This window comes from Polistes dominula, unplaced genomic scaffold (genome assembly GCF_049000335.1).
Source record: "Polistes dominula isolate Pdom_NZ unplaced genomic scaffold, Pdom_raw_medaka contig_26, whole genome shotgun sequence".
NCBI lineage: Eukaryota > Metazoa > Arthropoda > Insecta > Hymenoptera > Vespidae > Polistes > Polistes dominula.
In genome coordinates, this window is record NW_028300939.1 from 1305234 (window position 1) to 1322765 (window position 17532).

Here is a 17532-nt window from a genome sequence, read left to right on the forward strand (position 1 = left end):
AAATTTTATTTTTCGAGACTGCCGGGATTCGAACCCGCGATACTGCGGATACGAATCCGAGACTCTAGCACCGAGCCACGAACAGATCTTACAAACCGTGTCTTAAAACTTGTATTTAAAGTACAGAATTAATAAAAATTAATAAGATCACTTACCTTGAGATGATACAACTCTGAAATTATTTTTTCGTATGCATATTAGGATTTTTTTATTCAGGAATTGGTAGTACAGGATAGAAATAATTTGAACAAATTATTTTATTTAATTTAAATACATTTTATTCACTTTAATCTCGTACACATACAGTTTCTCTTACAATTCTTTCTTATAAATTAAATGTTTAACATAGTTTTGTTACAACAATATACCTAACATTAATTCTAACTAGTTAAACATAATTTTTATTAATTCTTTGGTAAACACACACACACACGCACACTCGCACACACGTGTACTTATAAATCTCGATCAGTTTAATTTAGCAAAGAACAAATAAAAATCCTTTGCTAAATCTTACAATTTATAAGTTTTACAGAGAAAAAAACAAAAAGATAGAAAAATATACAATGTAAAGTAAAAAGAGAAGGTGTAAAATTTGTCTAGGTAGATAAATAGGTAGCTAAGTTAACTAGCTAGCTAGCTAGGTATCTATCTAGCATTTTCTATGCTCATGAAACAAAGACTTATTTTTAATTTAGTTCGGTTCGGGTTGCGGGAGCGGTGGTAACTGCTGACACTACGAAGTTCGCCATCGTAGACAACACCGTCGTCATATACACTATTACACTAGGATACGAAAGAGAGAGAAAGAAAGAGAGAAGAGAGAGAGAGAGAGAGAGAGAGAGAAAGAGAAGAGAGAGAGAGAGAGAGAAAGAGAGGTGTCAGTCGCGAGATAAACGCGCATCAGGTAGGACACTTTGCCAAGGTACTAGTCCTCCATCTAACATTTTTCATTGTATTTTTGTTGTTTCGTTTTACTTTCCAATTTTATTTCATCTCTTTTGATTTTTCTATTTTCTCTACTCCCTCTCTCTCTCTCTCTCTCTCTCTCTCTCTCTCTCTCTTTCTCTGTCTTTTTTTAGTTTACTAGTTTGTTATATAGATTTTCTTTGTTAAATATAATAATATATTTTCCTTCTCTCTCATATTTTTTTTTTTTTTTTTTCTAATCAACGATTAACACGAGTGAAAAGAAAAGTGAAAAAAAAATAAATAAATTATAAAATACACAATTTTAATAATGTGACGATAAAAAAAATATACCTTGAAATAATTGTATTATGCACACACACAATATATATTTATTATATTATTATTATTATTAATATAATTAATAATAATAATATAATATAATATTATTTAAATTTTAACGAAATATTGTCAATAGAAATTAATCAAAATATTAAAAAACAAAAAAACAAATATAATTAAATATTAATTAATATGATGAATATAATAAAACATTTAAATAATTATGAGAAGAAATAATAATATAATAGTATCGTATAACAAATGTTCATGTAACGTTGTTTGTGCATAAACAAAGGTGTAATCTTACTATCCATAAAACTCATCTGTTCATCCTAATGAAGGTTGTGAAGTTGATGATGATATTGGTGGTGATAGTGATTGTGTGTTGTTATACTGTTAATTATTAAATTAACGAAAGATATTTTTCAATAATAAAAAAAAAAACATGTGTTTTATAAAAATTAAATAATAAATTTAATCTTATTATGATGTAATAATAATTCAATTCGTTAGAAAATAATCAATTAAAATGAGAAATAGAGACAGCAATAATATTATTTTCATTTAACAATTTGCAATAATGAAGAATTCAGATTTTCATTAATGAGTATAATTGAATAATAAAAAGGTAGTTTTATTATTAAAAAAAAAAAACACTTAACCAACTCAAACGAAATGGTAAAAGTGTTTTATAGCGTGTTAACGATGCATATATATATATATACAATATTAAGATCGTAAACAAAGTTTATGCGAAGTTTTTTATTTATAATGTCACGTATTTTTTCTATATGAATTTAATTAAATAATTGTGTGTGTGTGTTTTTTTTTATTATTATTATTATTATTACTACTACTACTACTAGTACTACTAGTGGATAATAAAAATAATTAATATTTGTAATATCATACAAAATAATGTGAATGTGTTTTCTTTTTTTTTGGGGGAGGGAAGGTGGGATTTTTAATACGTTTTGGAATTTGTGTATAATTAAAAATTGTATATTAAATTATTCGAAATTAATTCAATAATATTATATATATATATAATTAATAAAATATAATAATATTAATATAATATATAAATATAATTAATAAATAATAATAAATATAAATAATAGTAATAATAATAATAATAATAATACTTAATTAAAAAGTAAATTATTAGTAAATTAATAATAAATAATATAATACTAAATAATTAGTAAATTAAAAGTAAAATTAAATATATATATATATATATATATATATATATATATATATATATATATATATATATATATAATAAAATTTTAATATTATTAATTAATAATAATTATAATAATAATTATTATTTAATATAAAAAATTAATTGTTTATTTTTTACTTTTCTGTGATTTTTAACTACGATAATATTATATATGCATCATAAAATAAAATGTTTATTAAAAGAAACATAATCGTGTGTGTATCTTATAAAACCGATTCAAATTGAATGGCACACGTGCAATTTCACTGAATGAATTCTATATATATATATATATATATACATGTGTGTGTGCTACATATGTGATTATGTTATATTGACACACGTTTGAATAAATCTAAATGGGTTCTTCTTCTTTTTCATTCTCTCTCTTTCTCTCTCTTTCTCTCTCTTTCTCTAACACAATTATTTTTCAACTTGAACGTTCGCAATATTAACAGACCGAGACAACCGCTAATCCTCAACCGCATTATTTTCACCGTTGCAAATATGATATCTTTCTTTTTCTCTTAATCATTATCTTTTTATCATTTTCTATCTCTTTTTCTCATGTTAAAAGGAAATATTCAAGTTTTTGCAAATAAAAATCTCTTAAAACGATGGGAAAGATGAATTCTGAATCATTTCTAATAACAGTGTGTAATAGTCGTGGTTGTTATGTTGGTACTTTAAGTACATACATATATATATATCTATGCATATCGTTTGCACGAGCCATACGTGTTTTTTTTTTATTCAGTGAAAATTCAAAAAAAAAAAAAAAAAAAAGAAAAAACGAGCTGACCTGGATCTTGAGATAAGCAGAGAAAAAGAGAAAAAGAGAAATATATATATATAAAGAGAGAGAGAGAGAGAGAGAGAGAAAAGCAGAAACATCGTTTTACTACTATTAATTCCACCACTAATAAAAATAAACTGTATTTTTTCTATTTTCAATTCTATGAATTATAAAATGGTGTTGGATTATATAACTTAGATCATAGAATGTGTGTTATGTGTGTCTTGGATTAATATTTATAATAAAATAAAATTCATTTTCATTTAGTAACACCTAAAGTTTCTTACTTCTTCTTCTTCTTCTTTTTTGAAATACAATTTTAAAACACGTGAAGAAATAATTTTAAAATGATTTATAATATTATAAAATAAATATTAATTTAGTAACACCTAAAATTTCTAACTTCTTCTTCTTCTTCTTCTTCTTCTTCTTCTTTGAAATACCAATTCTAACACACGTGCAAAATATTTTATTTAAAATTAATAAGAAGAAATAATATCAAAACTATTTAATATATGAAAGAAGGAAGATTGTTTTAAACAAATTTTCTATCTCGACAACCTAAACCTTTTTTTTTCTAAAAATAAAAAATAAAAAATAAAATTAATTTGACCCACCAAGCAAAAAAAAAAAGAAAAAGAAAATGATTAACTTTTCAAATCATTCATTTATTTATCAAGAACACCATTTATCAACCTCATATCTCCTTGCTATTTATATCCACCCCCATTTTATAATTTTAGAATTCGATTGAAATCAAAGAAGAAGAAGAAGAAGAAGAACAAACTTAATAGAAAATACAGAAGAAATATATTTGTTGAATTAAAGTTTTACGTATTGTGTTGTTTGTAGGACAACGACGACTACAACAAAAAAAAAAAAAAAAAGACCTAAAACAGGTAGAAAGACTCGGACAATCGAGATAAGAAATAAAAAGGAAGAAGAAGAAAAAAAGAAAGGGTGGTTTAGGTCGATCGATAATGAGCTTAAGGTGGATCCACGAGAATTTGAAAGCACCAACTTGTGACGAGGAGTGCAGTGACATTGATGACAGTTGTAGTGACGATAGTTACGACACAGATTTGTCATATTGTAAAAAAGAATCTTCCTCTGTAACTATCAGTCATCCCACTTCCACCAACTCATCACCTAATTCTAAAAAAATTGACGACGAGAAAAAGGGATTGAACAGTGGTGGTGGTGGTGGTGGTGGTGATTCTCGTAAACATAAAATAGAAACGAGGAAACAACAGAAGAACACTATAGTTTCCTCCTACGATGATAACAGGTATTATACAGTTACATTTACATTGATTACAGTTATATATCCTTTACATAAAATACATAATATAGAGCCTATAACAAAAAAAGAGAAATGAGAAATACAATAATAAAAAGATCATTGATAACAAAGAAGACAATGATTATGATGATGAATATATGTGACATCATTTTATATTTTACAAAACGTGTTTCTATATATGTGCTTATTAATTATGAAAGTGGTTTATTAAGTCATGTAGCTGTTGATTCGAGATATTTCAAAATTTCTATTTGAACATTATATGAATTCTATGTAATATTGAAAAAAACTAAACATTATCTAACGATTCATTCATTTTTGACAATATCCTTTTTTAAATTACATTGAATTTATTTAGTTTCAAATAATGTGATAAGTAATAACTAATAAACTCATTTTTATTTTGACTTATAATATAATTATAGTAATTATAATATATTTTAATATTAATATTACTATAATTATATTATGTATAATATATAATATATAGTATATGTTTTGTAGTTAATATATAGTATATATATATAAGTAATATAATATTAATAGTAATTAATTAAAATTAATAATAATAAAAAATAGTAAAAATTATTAATAAAAGTATTGTAGTAATTAATGTATAGTATATAGTTTTAATATAAATATATTATACATAATAGTATACTATATATTACTATAAAATTTATTAACTATATTAATTAACTAACTTTAATTAACTAATATTAATTATAATAACTAATGTGTGTGTGTGTTATTAAAGAAAAAAGACATTGAAACATATTTTAAGACACATCAAAGTACCCACCCAATTAACATAAATTCAAAACTATAATTATTGATCAAAATTGATCAATTAGATCAACAAAATCACACGTAATTTATTCTGAACTTTTTAATATTAACTAAAAAAATTCATTTAATACACGTGTGTGTTATTAAAATAAAATGATTGAAGCATATTTCAGGGATACATCAAAGTACCCACCCAATTAACATAAATTCAAAACTATAATTATTGATCAAAATTGATCAATTAGATTAACAAAACGACGTAGTTTTCTTTCCCCCTTATCACCGATTATACGCATAAAGTGCACTCACGTGCATTCATTGATCATTTGACTCGATTAACTTTCTGCTCTAATATTGCAATATGTGTGTAGGGGGAGGTCGGTCACTAGGTCTAATAGATATAGTTTCTACTCGTAATACGAGAATGAAGCTTGTGTCATTTTTTTTCTACTAACTAAACTATACAACCTTGTAGTTACATATACTTATAAACGTGACAATGACACACACTAACACACACACACACACACACAGTTAGTCCCCACATTCTAAAATAATACATATATCTATTTATTAGAATTAATTCATTTAAATTCAAATTTTATGACATATTCCTATTCTCGTTTGATTTAACTCTTTGAATGCTGTCAATGCATATATGCAATTGATTAAAATTAACAGAACATAGAATTATTAACAAACACATATATATATATGTATATACAATTGTATATATAGAACATGAGATTAAATTCTCATTCTTCTTTAGAGACGACATGACACGACATGACACGACGACACCCTTGAAAAACGTTTTCAAACTTAACGGAGTGCGAAAACTCGTACACCGTGACAAGACAGGCAGGCAGGCAGGGTACGCTTCATTCAGAAGGCTCTCTGACCTGGAAACTTGATCGTCCTATTTTTTTTGTTAAACATACAACACACACACACACATATACTTATAAATACAGGTGTATTATACACATCAGTTTTCTAACATAAGCAACTAAACCACCTCTCTCTCTCTCTCTCCCTCTCTTGAGCGTGAACTCTTTCTATATCTTTCTCTTTCTATCTTTTTATTACCCCCTTAATAAAGACACGACAAGTCTGTTGTGTTATAAGGGTGGATCTCTACGATCTCCAATGACCCTTTCAAACGTTAACCACGCTCGATATTACAATCATGATAATCTTAAACGAGGGACATGCATTTAAAACATCCATCCATCCATCCATCCAAGGCATTTCGCCCTTCTTTATCGTTAGAAAAATTATTCATTAGAAAATATTAACTGTACAATTAATCGTTCTTATTAATTATAATTAATATATATATATATATATGTATATGATAACGTTTAAATAATTAAACATTCATTTGTTAAATTAGAAACGTTTAAAGAGGGTTGTTTTGATCAAAGTGTGTCTATAAATTCATACTTTAATGTATCCTAATATAAACTTGTCCTAGAAATTATTTTTAACTTAATTATTATGACGACCCTCATACAAATTATATATTAATCAATAACATATGCATATTTTTGTTTTTTTTTATTTTAAAACAAATTAAATAATAAAATTAAATATTAAATATATAAATATATAATAATATAATTATTAATATTATAATATAATATTAATTATTAATATTATATTATATATTAAATATATTTAGTAAAACTAATTTGTGAACCATCACACACTTATCTTACACACAAATTATATTTTTAATTAAATTATTATAATCCTCGTACGTATTATAAATTAATCACTATAACATATTTTTGTTTTTCTTTTTTTTTATTTTAAAACAAATTAAAAAAATAAAATTAAATATTAAGTATATATTTCATAGAAATAATTTGTGAATCCTCACATATTATAAAATTGATTATAATAATATTATAAAAAATATAAAATATCAAATGAAAAATTTGTCTAATTATATACATTGTGTGATTGTTGTTGTTGTTATTGATTATTTATTATTAGATTAATTTAAATAATAATTATTGTGTGCAGCAATTAATTTGAATTCCTTTTTTTTACAGTCAATCAAGATACGAGACTTCTGATATTACTTACACCATTTCACCCTACGTAATATGGGATCCACGGCAACCAGCGGAAAATCCAATTTATAATTCTCTCGTAATCAAACTTTACTGTCGTACTGGTTATCATCTTGCTATAATGTCTACTGGCAAAATTCTAGGCTTGTCAGGAACTAATGAAAAATATGGTATAATATATTTTGACAGAAAATTAAACATCATTTATATTAATACAGTATTAGTAAAATCAATAATATCACAAATTTACAGATTCATACATTCATTTGACATCTTAAAACAAACATCTTATAAAAATTCTAATTTTATTAGAATTTTATTACAATATTTTGTTATTTAATTTTTTTTTATTAATTTTTACTTTCTTTAAATTGATATAAATTATATAGAAATTATTTTCTTTAAATGTTTCTATAAAATATTTCTGTAAATCATTTGATACTTTTACTAAACTTTTACTTTCTTATAAAATTTATATAAATAAATAATGAATTATTTTCTCTAAATGTATCTGTAAATGTTTCTGTAAAATATTTCTGTAAATCATTTGATATTTTACTAATACACTTTAAAAATGTATCAATAATTATAACCGAGTGATTGAAGTTTAAAAAAAGAAAAACATTATTAAACATTTTTTTATAAATTTTGTTTGAATTTTTTTTTTTTTTAACATACACATCATTATTATAATTATTGTTACATTAACATTAACATTAACATTGACATTAACATTAACATTAAATAAAATCATTGTAAATATTGTCTTTGTAATTTTGTCAATTATCTTTAGCTCTTTTACACGTAACACCAGTATCATTTGGAATTGTACGAATACAAGGTGTTGAAACCAAATTATATCTTGCATTTAATAAAAAGGGCTACTTGTATGGAGAGGTAAGATAAAAGAATCTTTTTTTTATATATATATATATAATATTGAAACAGTACTCTAATATCAATCCAATGTCTATTAAACTTTTTGAAAATATATTAAACAATTCCTCAATATTATAGATTATTTTTCTATTAAACATCTTTCTCAAAATAATTCCAAATTCTAATTATTAATTATATTATATTATCTATTTGTAATCATTAATTAATTTAATTCACAATAATTATTTTTCTATTAAACATCTTTCTCAAAATAATTCCAAATTCTAATTATTAATTAATTATATTATCTATTTGTAATCATTAATTAATTTAATTCACAATAATTATTTTTCTATTAAACATCTTTCTCAAAATAATTCCAAATTCTAATTATTAATTAATTTAATTCATTTGAATGAACATAATAAAATATAAAATTCATAGACAATTGGATTACATTTGTTTCTTTTGTTCTTAAGTAATGTCTTGTTAAAATGCTTTCATCATCATCATCATTATCATCATTATCATCATCATAAACGCCTCTGCTTGCAGTCAAATATGAACAAGGACAATACAGAATGGGAACAATGGTCTGTTGGATCTTACGATGCATTTCGTTCACGTAAATACGTACATCCAGGTTGGTGGATTGGTATAAAGAAAAATGGACGTGCAAAATCTGGACCAAGAACGGTTTGGGGTCAAAAGGCTATACAATTTTTAGCAATAAGACAAGATTAACAAAATTATCAACAAAATCATGATGTTTCTTTTTGTACGCTTTTAATTTAAAAATACGCAAAAGAAATGTTTCAAACAAAGATTAAGAAAAAAAAAAAGAAAAGAAAAGAAAAGAAAAAGATGAGCTGAAATAAGATAAATTGTACGCCTTTGCGTAATCCAATAGAATATAATTGTTTATTATAAACACTGTGTTTTTTTTTTACTCAACAATGGAATAGTTTTGAGATTGTGCATTTTGCTTGTGCCCTCAAACTGAAACTTTCTCACAAAAGTCGCAGTTGTAAATTTTTTGCGATACGCTCTGATTATTAACATTAATAATAAATTGTTTTCTGCTGCGTACAATCAACACGGGGATGCAACAGATTTCAAAATATTCGTGAAAATACGATCGAAATATATTTCTGCTTATAGCAGAGAAATGTCATAAACATCGATTTCCTTTTACTTATTCGATAATTCTGATCGTAGTATCTGTATGTATGTATTGTATTGTATTGTATTGTATTTAAGTACAATATGTGTAATTAGAGTTGTGTGTATAATGTGTACACATGAGAGAGTACACACATCTGTGTATATTGTATATTATATAATAATATTTTATATAATTGATTTTATCTTTTCTTTGTACATTCTACATACATTGCATACATATGTTAATTAGAATTCTTAAGCAAAAGCTTAAAGTATCAAACGACTTGTTGTATTAAATCAAGTTTTCTTATTAATAGAAAAAAATTGAAATTTGACAAAAAAAAAAAAGAAAAAAAAATGCTCTGATCAGATATATAGAAAAAACGCTCCTTAATAATATAACATTGTTTAACAATAATTAAATAAAGCTTATATTATTTTTTCACATTATCTTATAAATAATTATAGAAAAGAACAAACAAAAAAAAACAAATTTAATTATACATTCTTTGGTAATCGATGATCAATGTAAAAATGTTAATAAATTCCTAACTATTAAAAAAGCCCCCTGGCATTATTTAAAAAGCAATCCAAATGGTGAATGCTATATTAAAATATATCCCTTGAAAAAAAGTTACAAAAGGGATAACAAGTGCTTAATGCGTGAATTTTTTTTTTCTTTTTTTTTGTTTTTTTTGAAAAAAGAATATAATCGATTTTTAAGAAGCAAACATATTTTTAATCTTATAGAAAGTATGTATTATTTTGTTTTAGATAAAGATAAATTCTTTTTCTTAATGAATACCACATATCATGTACCTTTAAATTTATAATTACATACTATATGGTTCTTATTTGAAAATAAGGCAGCTACTAATATGTGCATACATACTTTTTATAAGAAATCAAAATCACAACTATCAATATTAATCCCTGTATGTTTGAAATCTTGTTTGCAATAAATCTCACAGGGAATTCATTTCTTTTTAGTATTGGGACAAGTTGATTGGAATACACTTGATGCTGACATTAGATTTTCTATGTATTGACTTAATACTTGATTCTCACTACGTAGTTTCAAATTTTCTTCTTTCACGCTGTCTACCCTCTGTGACAAATCTAAAAAAGAAAAGATAATGTTAATTAATACATATTATAATAATTAAAAAAACATTTGTTAATCAATAATTTAAACTTACCATCTAATGTATTTTGAAGTTCCAAGACTTGTGCTATTAACCGCGCTTTCTCTTCCTGTTCATCTGGACTAATATCAGGATCTAAACCTATCGGTCAAACAAATGAGACCGTTGATAAAAAATTCATTACTATTATTTAAACTATATATATCATTTTGATAATGAACTTACTATTGGGACTACAGCTACCATTAGTAAAAGTGGATGGAATAGAATCCATGCTACGTCCTCTGCCTAATGCGTCAGATAAATGAGATGCATTATCCAATACCTCTTCTTCAGGGATAATCACTGTATTTAATGACAAAAGGATAATGCATATTACTAATTGAAAGAAATATAAAAATAAAAGCAAAAAAAAAAAAAAAAGCAACTAAATTTAAATAATGTACTATTTATTTTTATGATTCATAAAATATGACAAGAAGTGTGATCATGCATTATCAGTGTCATATATGTGTCATGCAGATATGCAAAATTATCTTACCTTGAGGATCATCATCTGCCAATGGTATACTATTCATATCATCTTGTAATTTAGCTGTCACAGATGCAGACATCTTGATGCAACTTATCACTGCAAGAAGAAGAAATCGTAAAACGATAAAGAGAGAACCTGCGCGTAATGCTTCAAGATTTTTGACACACGAGTTTATCGATTAAACCAATCGCTTTCGATAATATTTCTCTCGATTATTTCTCTATCTCGAATGAAAAATGAACTAAAATTGATATGACTAACCTCGAAAATTCCAATTTGATTTTTCTTAGATTTAATATAACCTTAGTTTAATATGATCGTTAATTTTTCAATTGTCCTATAACACTTAATAAACAGAGAGATATAATCACAACATACGATGCACGAAGGTAGCCATATGTATTTCGACTGACACGTGCTGCCACCTATGGTCAATACAATCACTAGTCATATTGTATTTAGAATGGATAATTACTTTAAACTTTTAACATGAATTTTTGTTTCAAGATTTTTGACACACGAGTTTATCGATTAAAACAATCACTTTCGATAATATTTCTCTCGATTATTTCTATCTCGAATGAAAAATGAACTAATTAATATGACTAACCTCGAAAATTCCAATTTGAATTTTCTTAGATTTAATATAACCTTAGTTTAATATGATTGTTAATTTTTCAATTGTCCTATAACACTTAATAAACAGAGAGATATAATCACAACATACGATGCGCGAAGGTAGCCATATGTATTTCGACTGACACGTGCTGCCACCTATGTGGTCAATACAATCACTAGTCATATTGTATCTAGAATGGATAACTACTTTAAACTTTAACATGAATTTTATACAAATTTATCTTTTTACTTAATGAAAATATCTTTTTTTGAATTTTTTAGAAATAAAAATTAAAAGATATATATAATATGTTGGATTATTTTAATTAACAATTTGTAAATTGTTGAAGTTTCTTCATTTAATTGTAATTGGACAAACCAATAAAAGTACTTGAAAAATAATCTATTCAAAAGTTTGTAATTTAATCACAATTTGATATCATCTATTTTTTATCTAAAATTATTCTCAATTAAACAATAATAATAATAAATAATTATGATGAAGTAAATTTTTTAGTATATACAAGGTGGTGTACATAAAATTATATTATTGAATTCTTTCTGAATCATCAAATATATCAATTAGTTTTTCTATGGTCGGTAAAATCGGTAAAGAAGTGTTAATGTTTTATCAAATCTGATAATTGAACCACAAACACGATTATTGCAAAATATAAAAGACAGTTTTTTTTTTTAGTAATATTTCCTGCTTCTATTTCTTGAACAAGTTTAATCATGAAAAATCCAGTACAAATGGTAGTATCTTTTATAAAATATTGGTATTTTCGATACATGTTGGTTACAGAATTATATATGGTTGAACCATGGGAAAGAATGTTTATTCGTATCCTTTAAAAAAAAAAATATATATTATAATAATATAATGATAACGTGTTATCTGTTCAACGTTTAATGTTCATAATATTCATTATTATTCCTATATAAATTGTAGATGCTTTATTTGCAGTGTTATTCTCTGTAGTATTTATTTTTAACTATAATGTATTACTACCATTTATACAATTATTAACTTAATTATGAATTCTAAATAGAATATCTGTAATTATATAATTTTATTGTCTTTTCTATTTATTTTTCTATATTCTTTATAAAAAAGATAACTTTATTCAATTGTTTCAGTTATTCTAATTAAAAAAAAAAAAAAACAGCTGATTTATCAAATAATTTCAGTTTTAAACGTACAACATGTGTGTGTGTATGTACATAATGATTTCTTCAATATGATATATATATCTACAATTATACATTGTAATTTTCAATTGTTTATAGTATGAAGCATGTAATATTTTGTTAGATACATTTTTATATATTTTTTTATTCTGTTCTTTATATGTAAAAAAAAAAAAAAAAAAAAAAAACAAAAACCTTATTGAGTTTATATATGTATATATTATTAATAATATTATAATACAAACAAACTGTAAAAAGAAATAATAAATTTACTAATTTAAGAACTTCTTTACTATAATATATATATATAAATTATAATTTGTTATTATATATATATATATATATATATATATATATATATATATATATATGTATATATTTTATAAATATATTAGAAAATATATATATAAGGTGTTAAATACATAAGCAATATCTGTACACTTAATAAATATTAAATTTTATTTTTAATAAGAAATTATTATAGAGTTATATATGAGAAGTAATAACCATCAACCAATGTATTTAACAATTTTAAAGCATAATAATAATACACATGGTTTTAATAAACCTTACTTGTGATTTTCGAACATAACAATGTTGTTATTTCATTTAAATATCATAATCATATCATTTTAAAAAATTAAGTAACAAATTTCATATACTGATTGCACTTCAATGATAAAAAAAACAACACAATAATTTTGATCAATATTGAAATTGTTACGTATTCAATTATGAATACTTAACGACACACACAGATTCCATGTGCTGTGATATTTCACATTGTAAGTAGGCACATTAGGAATAAGAAATATTGTGATTGTTAATTGATAGAATAATTTTACAAATGCCATGTAAAGATGAAATTTTACACTGTCTGTGATGCATTATACAATAAATGAAATGTTTGTTTGTTTTTGTTTTTTTTTTTTTTTTTTTTTTTCTAATCATTGTGAAACAATTATAATTATGTAATCATATAAGGTAAACCTAATAAAATATTATAGATATCATAAATGTCAATTACATTTTTTTTCTTTTTTCTATACATATGCAAGTTATATGCATGTGTGAATTTAACCTTTATATTAATCTTATAAGATAGCAAATAATTTACAAACTTTTCAATCAATTTCTTTCAAATTTTCTTAATAATTAAGTTTATGACGAAAACAAAAAAACCATCTTCGACTTCGATGATCAACTACACTTTGTTGTGACAATATTTACATATTAAACTATCAAGTTTGACAAATGAATTGTAACACCATTTGTCACTTGAAAAATAAGTGCTGTTGTTATACAGCCAGCCCCCCTCCCTACCCACTTCCTCTAGAAATTGTTTATTATTTCAACCAAATCTACTAATTGTTTTTTTTTTTCTTTGTTGCATACATTGCTAAATATGTGCGCATTATTACTTGCTAATATTGCAGAGAGAGAGAGAGAGAAAGAGAGAGACATTTGAAAAAATTTGAAATAAATTATCAGCTTTGATATTATGTGTGTTGTTGTGTGTATGAAACCACAAAAAGGGACTGTGTGGTTTTTTTTTCTGCAGTACTGTAGAGAGATGATGCAAGGACGAAAAAAAAAAAAATTAATAAAGCAAACAATATTATTTCTACATTATATATAAAGGCTCATATTAAAGGTAAATATGATATGGATCTTGTATCTGTCTGTAAATCATTTTCAGTGTCTAATCTCCTAACGCGCACTCTCTGTTTATAATGATACTCTTTGAGATAACTTTTAAGGGTCTTTGGCAATTGCAGCTTATTTATACCATCATACGTGGTTCTTGTAGTTATAACTGCTCTGCACAAGTGTTGTAAAGGAAAAGCGAAATTACGATGTAATGGTATAGTCAGCATAGGTTCAAAGAACATACAGCACGATGGATCCTTGTAATGTTCTATTAAACCACATACCTGTAAACATATTACATATTATCATTCTATCATTTTAATAATAATTATAAGAGAGAGAGACAATCAAATGTATTTAATAAAAACTAACTGTTTCAGATGCATAAACACCAGGATCATGCGAATCGAAACTAAACTTGTGATTCCATTGTTCAATTCTCGCATGAAGAGATCGTCCATATTTTCGAAAGCTTACGGAGAATAAAAACTCCTCTTGTGCAGAATCACGTAATAAGAAGGTTCCTTCTTGTTTACCTTCTAATAAACGTTCGGCTTCATAACGGTCCATTTTACCCCAATAAAAGGAGCATGCTGTTATCGACCGTAAATCTGGTACAAGACAATGCACATAATCAACCTACAAACAACAACAAAATCATTGTTAATATATCAATGTATAATGATTTTATTTATCGAGGAATAATCAGTTAATTACCTGCGTATGTGCAGGTCTTTCAATATTTGGAATTAATGTAAAATCTATTTGTGATAACGCAGTAAGGGCAGCAACTTGAATACCAGCATGTACTTGAAACAACGCGGCCAAACTATCTACTGTTATACCATTTGGATGCACCTGTATACCCGATGAATAATTAGGTCTGTATCCAGGAGGTGGTTCAACGCCTTCTTCCATCTCTCGTGCTCGTTGTAAACGTGCCCTTTCGTCGCAATCCTTCAAATGAAAATTATATTTAATATATTTCTTCATATATAATTTCAATGAATGTATAAGTAATATTATAATAATGTACGTACTTCCATAGGAAATTCCTCTGGATTAAATCTTGACAAATCAATCACAGGACTCGGTGGTAAAGGACCAAGAATTGGACTCTGTGGTGCAGATCTACTATTGAATACAATTCCTTCACCCATTGGGTGTTCTTCGGTTCTTCTATAACCAGTACATACACAATCTGAACTACTGTTGCCTTGACCAGGAATAATATCAGTGTTTTTGGATACTTTACTCTTAGCAAACTTTAATACCCAATTACTTCTTTTCTTTTTTGAAGATAAAATGTGATTACATAGTGGACTTTGATCCTTGTTACGTTGTTTACCTAAACAAAAATAAATGATAAGTTGTAACAAATCAATCAACTAAAGATAATACTCAAACTTTTTAAATACTAATCTCAAGTTAAATATTCAAAATGACTTACTTTTTCTTCTACCGAATGATAATGTTTTTGAAGATCTTCTTAATGGAGGAGTTCTTGGACTATCTTCTGAACTACTACTACTGTTGCTACCACCAGAACTACTGCAACATGCCTCTTGTTGTTGTTGTTGTTGTTGTTGTTGCTGCTGTTGTCTGAATGGTGTCTCAGGATTATTAATATTTCCATTACCACGAACTTGTTTTATATCCTGAGTTTCCACCGGTTGACTGTATAATGATTCAAATCTAGAATTGTGATTATCTAGATCTAAATTCAAATTATGATTTCCCAAATTTCCTTCAGATTTATTACTCTCCCTATTTGGGATAACATTTGAATTCAAGACAGGTACATTCCCATTATTCTCATAATTGGGTAAATTTTCTGTATCATCTTGGTCAACCATTTCCAATGTTGATTGTTGTTGCTGTTGTTGTTGTTGTTGTTGTTGTTGTAATACATTAGAATATATTTCTGCAGATTGTTTATCACCATCCATCTTAAAAAATTCCCTGAGACTAGCAAAATGCTGTCCCATCGTTAACACTATAGACAGGCATTTTATGGCCTACAATGATATTTCTATTATAACGTTCTGTATCAACAGTGTCAATATGTTTATACAGTAATAATACAATGATTGTACATTGTACAAACTATTCTTTAATTTATAGAATATTCTAAGGCATTTAATTTATTCATTAGCTCTGTCAATATATTCAATTTATTATCCTGTAATCAAATTAAAAAACAATTAGAAACTAATTTGATATTAAATACAAAATGTGAAAATAATGCCATTATGTCATAGATATTTAAACGTGTTCCTTGTGTTTGTCAAATGAAACAAGAATAATACATTTAAGAAAGAGAAATATGCAAAAAAATAAAAAAATACTATTTAGTAATATAAAAATTGTTTTACATTATATTTACCTCGATAAATTCATCGTGTTTACGAATATTAATATAAAAAAATAATATTTAAAGGTATTTATAATGAAATTACACGATGGCAGCTAGAATAGAATCACGTTTAGACAGGTTCAGACAAGTTTTGACAGATCATCAAGTAATAATTACTTTAATTCGTACACTATAACAACACACTTATAATTCACAACACTTTATTCACTATGAAATAATGAAAATCGTTTGTTTGGAATATCAATTAATTCCATGTCGAACGTTCAATACGAAAATATACGTAAAATAGTCAAAACACGGACCACTGCATCGTCAGCCATTTTCCCTAACTATCTCATGTCTGTCTCTTTACCATTCGTCATTGGTTAATGTTTAAACTAGAAGCGTAACCACCATGTTAAAAATCATGGAAACTCTTTATCCGTACTTCTGGAATCACAATAACAATTAATTTATGAAATTATTCCCTTTTATGCATTCATTTTTTTATATATATATTTCATTTTTACAATAATTATGAATATA

At 25.2% G+C, this 17532-nt stretch overlaps 4 protein-coding genes across 7 annotated transcripts; 2 read left to right on the forward strand and 2 right to left on the reverse strand.

The window, feature by feature from the left end:
* Nucleotides 1-415: 415 nt before the first annotated feature.
* LOC107072959 (fibroblast growth factor 13) lies at nt 416-10054 on the forward strand. Its single transcript, XM_015333305.2, has 5 exons — nt 416-925; nt 4128-4563; nt 7428-7618; nt 8242-8345; nt 8883-10054. The coding sequence occupies exons 2-5, from the start codon at nt 4256-4258 to the stop codon at nt 9069-9071; spliced, it is 792 nt and encodes a 263-aa protein (XP_015188791.2). The 5' UTR covers nt 416-925; nt 4128-4255; the 3' UTR covers nt 9072-10054.
* A 222-nt stretch (nt 10055-10276) lies between these two features.
* Nucleotides 10277-11710, reverse strand: LOC107072958 (uncharacterized). The gene is made up of 5 exons (XM_015333303.2): nt 11433-11710; nt 11178-11267; nt 10862-10981; nt 10691-10777; nt 10277-10610 (listed from the first exon to the last, which is right to left on the reverse strand). Exons 2-5 carry the CDS (start codon nt 11248-11250, stop codon nt 10468-10470), a joined length of 423 nt encoding a protein of 140 aa, XP_015188789.1. The 5' UTR covers nt 11251-11267; nt 11433-11710; the 3' UTR covers nt 10277-10467.
* Nucleotides 11711-12191: 481 nt separating this feature from the next.
* Nucleotides 12192-13174, forward strand: LOC149032863 (uncharacterized). 4 transcript variants are annotated; one of them, XM_089171530.1, is made up of 3 exons: nt 12192-12406; nt 12487-12633; nt 12742-12860. In XM_089171530.1, the coding sequence occupies exons 2-3, from the start codon at nt 12525-12527 to the stop codon at nt 12822-12824; spliced, it is 192 nt and encodes a 63-aa protein (XP_089027656.1). In that variant the 5' UTR covers nt 12192-12406; nt 12487-12524; the 3' UTR covers nt 12825-12860. The 4 variants fall into 4 exon arrangements, with proteins under 4 accessions (XP_089027656.1, XP_089027657.1, XP_089027655.1 ...); XM_089171531.1 differs by having other exon boundaries at nt 12192-12385; XM_089171529.1 differs by having other exon boundaries at nt 12193-12398.
* A 242-nt stretch (nt 13175-13416) lies between these two features.
* On the reverse strand, nt 13417-17418 carry Socs36E (Suppressor of cytokine signaling at 36E). Its single transcript, XM_089171532.1, has 6 exons — nt 17017-17418; nt 16081-16812; nt 15671-15978; nt 15348-15587; nt 15003-15269; nt 13417-14914 (listed from the first exon to the last, which is right to left on the reverse strand). Exons 2-6 carry the CDS (start codon nt 16616-16618, stop codon nt 14624-14626), a joined length of 1644 nt encoding a protein of 547 aa, XP_089027658.1. The 5' UTR covers nt 16619-16812; nt 17017-17418; the 3' UTR covers nt 13417-14623.
* Between the last annotated feature and the right edge of the window lie 114 nt (nt 17419-17532).

Bases quoted from the DNA above. Each gene is read 5' to 3' on its own strand.
- LOC107072959 (XM_015333305.2), top strand. From the start codon at position 4,256: ATGAGCTTAAGGTGGATCCACGAGAATTTGAAAGCACCAACTTGTGAC. The intron at 4,564-7,427 runs GTATTATACAGT...TTTTTTTTACAG, and splicing joins TCCTCCTACGATGATAACAG to TCAATCAAGATACGAGACTT. The intron at 7,619-8,241 runs GTATAATATATT...AATTATCTTTAG, and splicing joins AGGAACTAATGAAAAATATG to CTCTTTTACACGTAACACCA.
- LOC107072958 (XM_015333303.2), bottom strand. From the start codon at position 11,250: ATGTCTGCATCTGTGACAGCTAAATTACAAGATGATATGAATAGTATA. The intron at 10,778-10,861 runs GTAAGTTCATTA...TTTGACCGATAG, and splicing joins TGGTAGCTGTAGTCCCAATA to GTTTAGATCCTGATATTAGT. The intron at 10,611-10,690 runs GTAAGTTTAAAT...TTTCTTTTTTAG, and splicing joins ACTTCAAAATACATTAGATG to ATTTGTCACAGAGGGTAGAC.
- LOC149032863 (XM_089171530.1), top strand. From the start codon at position 12,525: ATGAAAAATCCAGTACAAATGGTAGTATCTTTTATAAAATATTGGTAT. The intron at 12,634-12,741 runs GTATCCTTTAAA...TATAAATTGTAG, and splicing joins ATGGGAAAGAATGTTTATTC to ATGCTTTATTTGCAGTGTTA.
- Socs36E (XM_089171532.1), bottom strand. From the start codon at position 16,618: ATGGGACAGCATTTTGCTAGTCTCAGGGAATTTTTTAAGATGGATGGT. The intron at 15,270-15,347 runs GTAATTAACTGA...TGTTGTTTGTAG, and splicing joins AAAGACCTGCACATACGCAG to GTTGATTATGTGCATTGTCT. The intron at 14,915-15,002 runs GTTAGTTTTTAT...ATATGTTTACAG, and splicing joins GTGTTTATGCATCTGAAACA to GTATGTGGTTTAATAGAACA.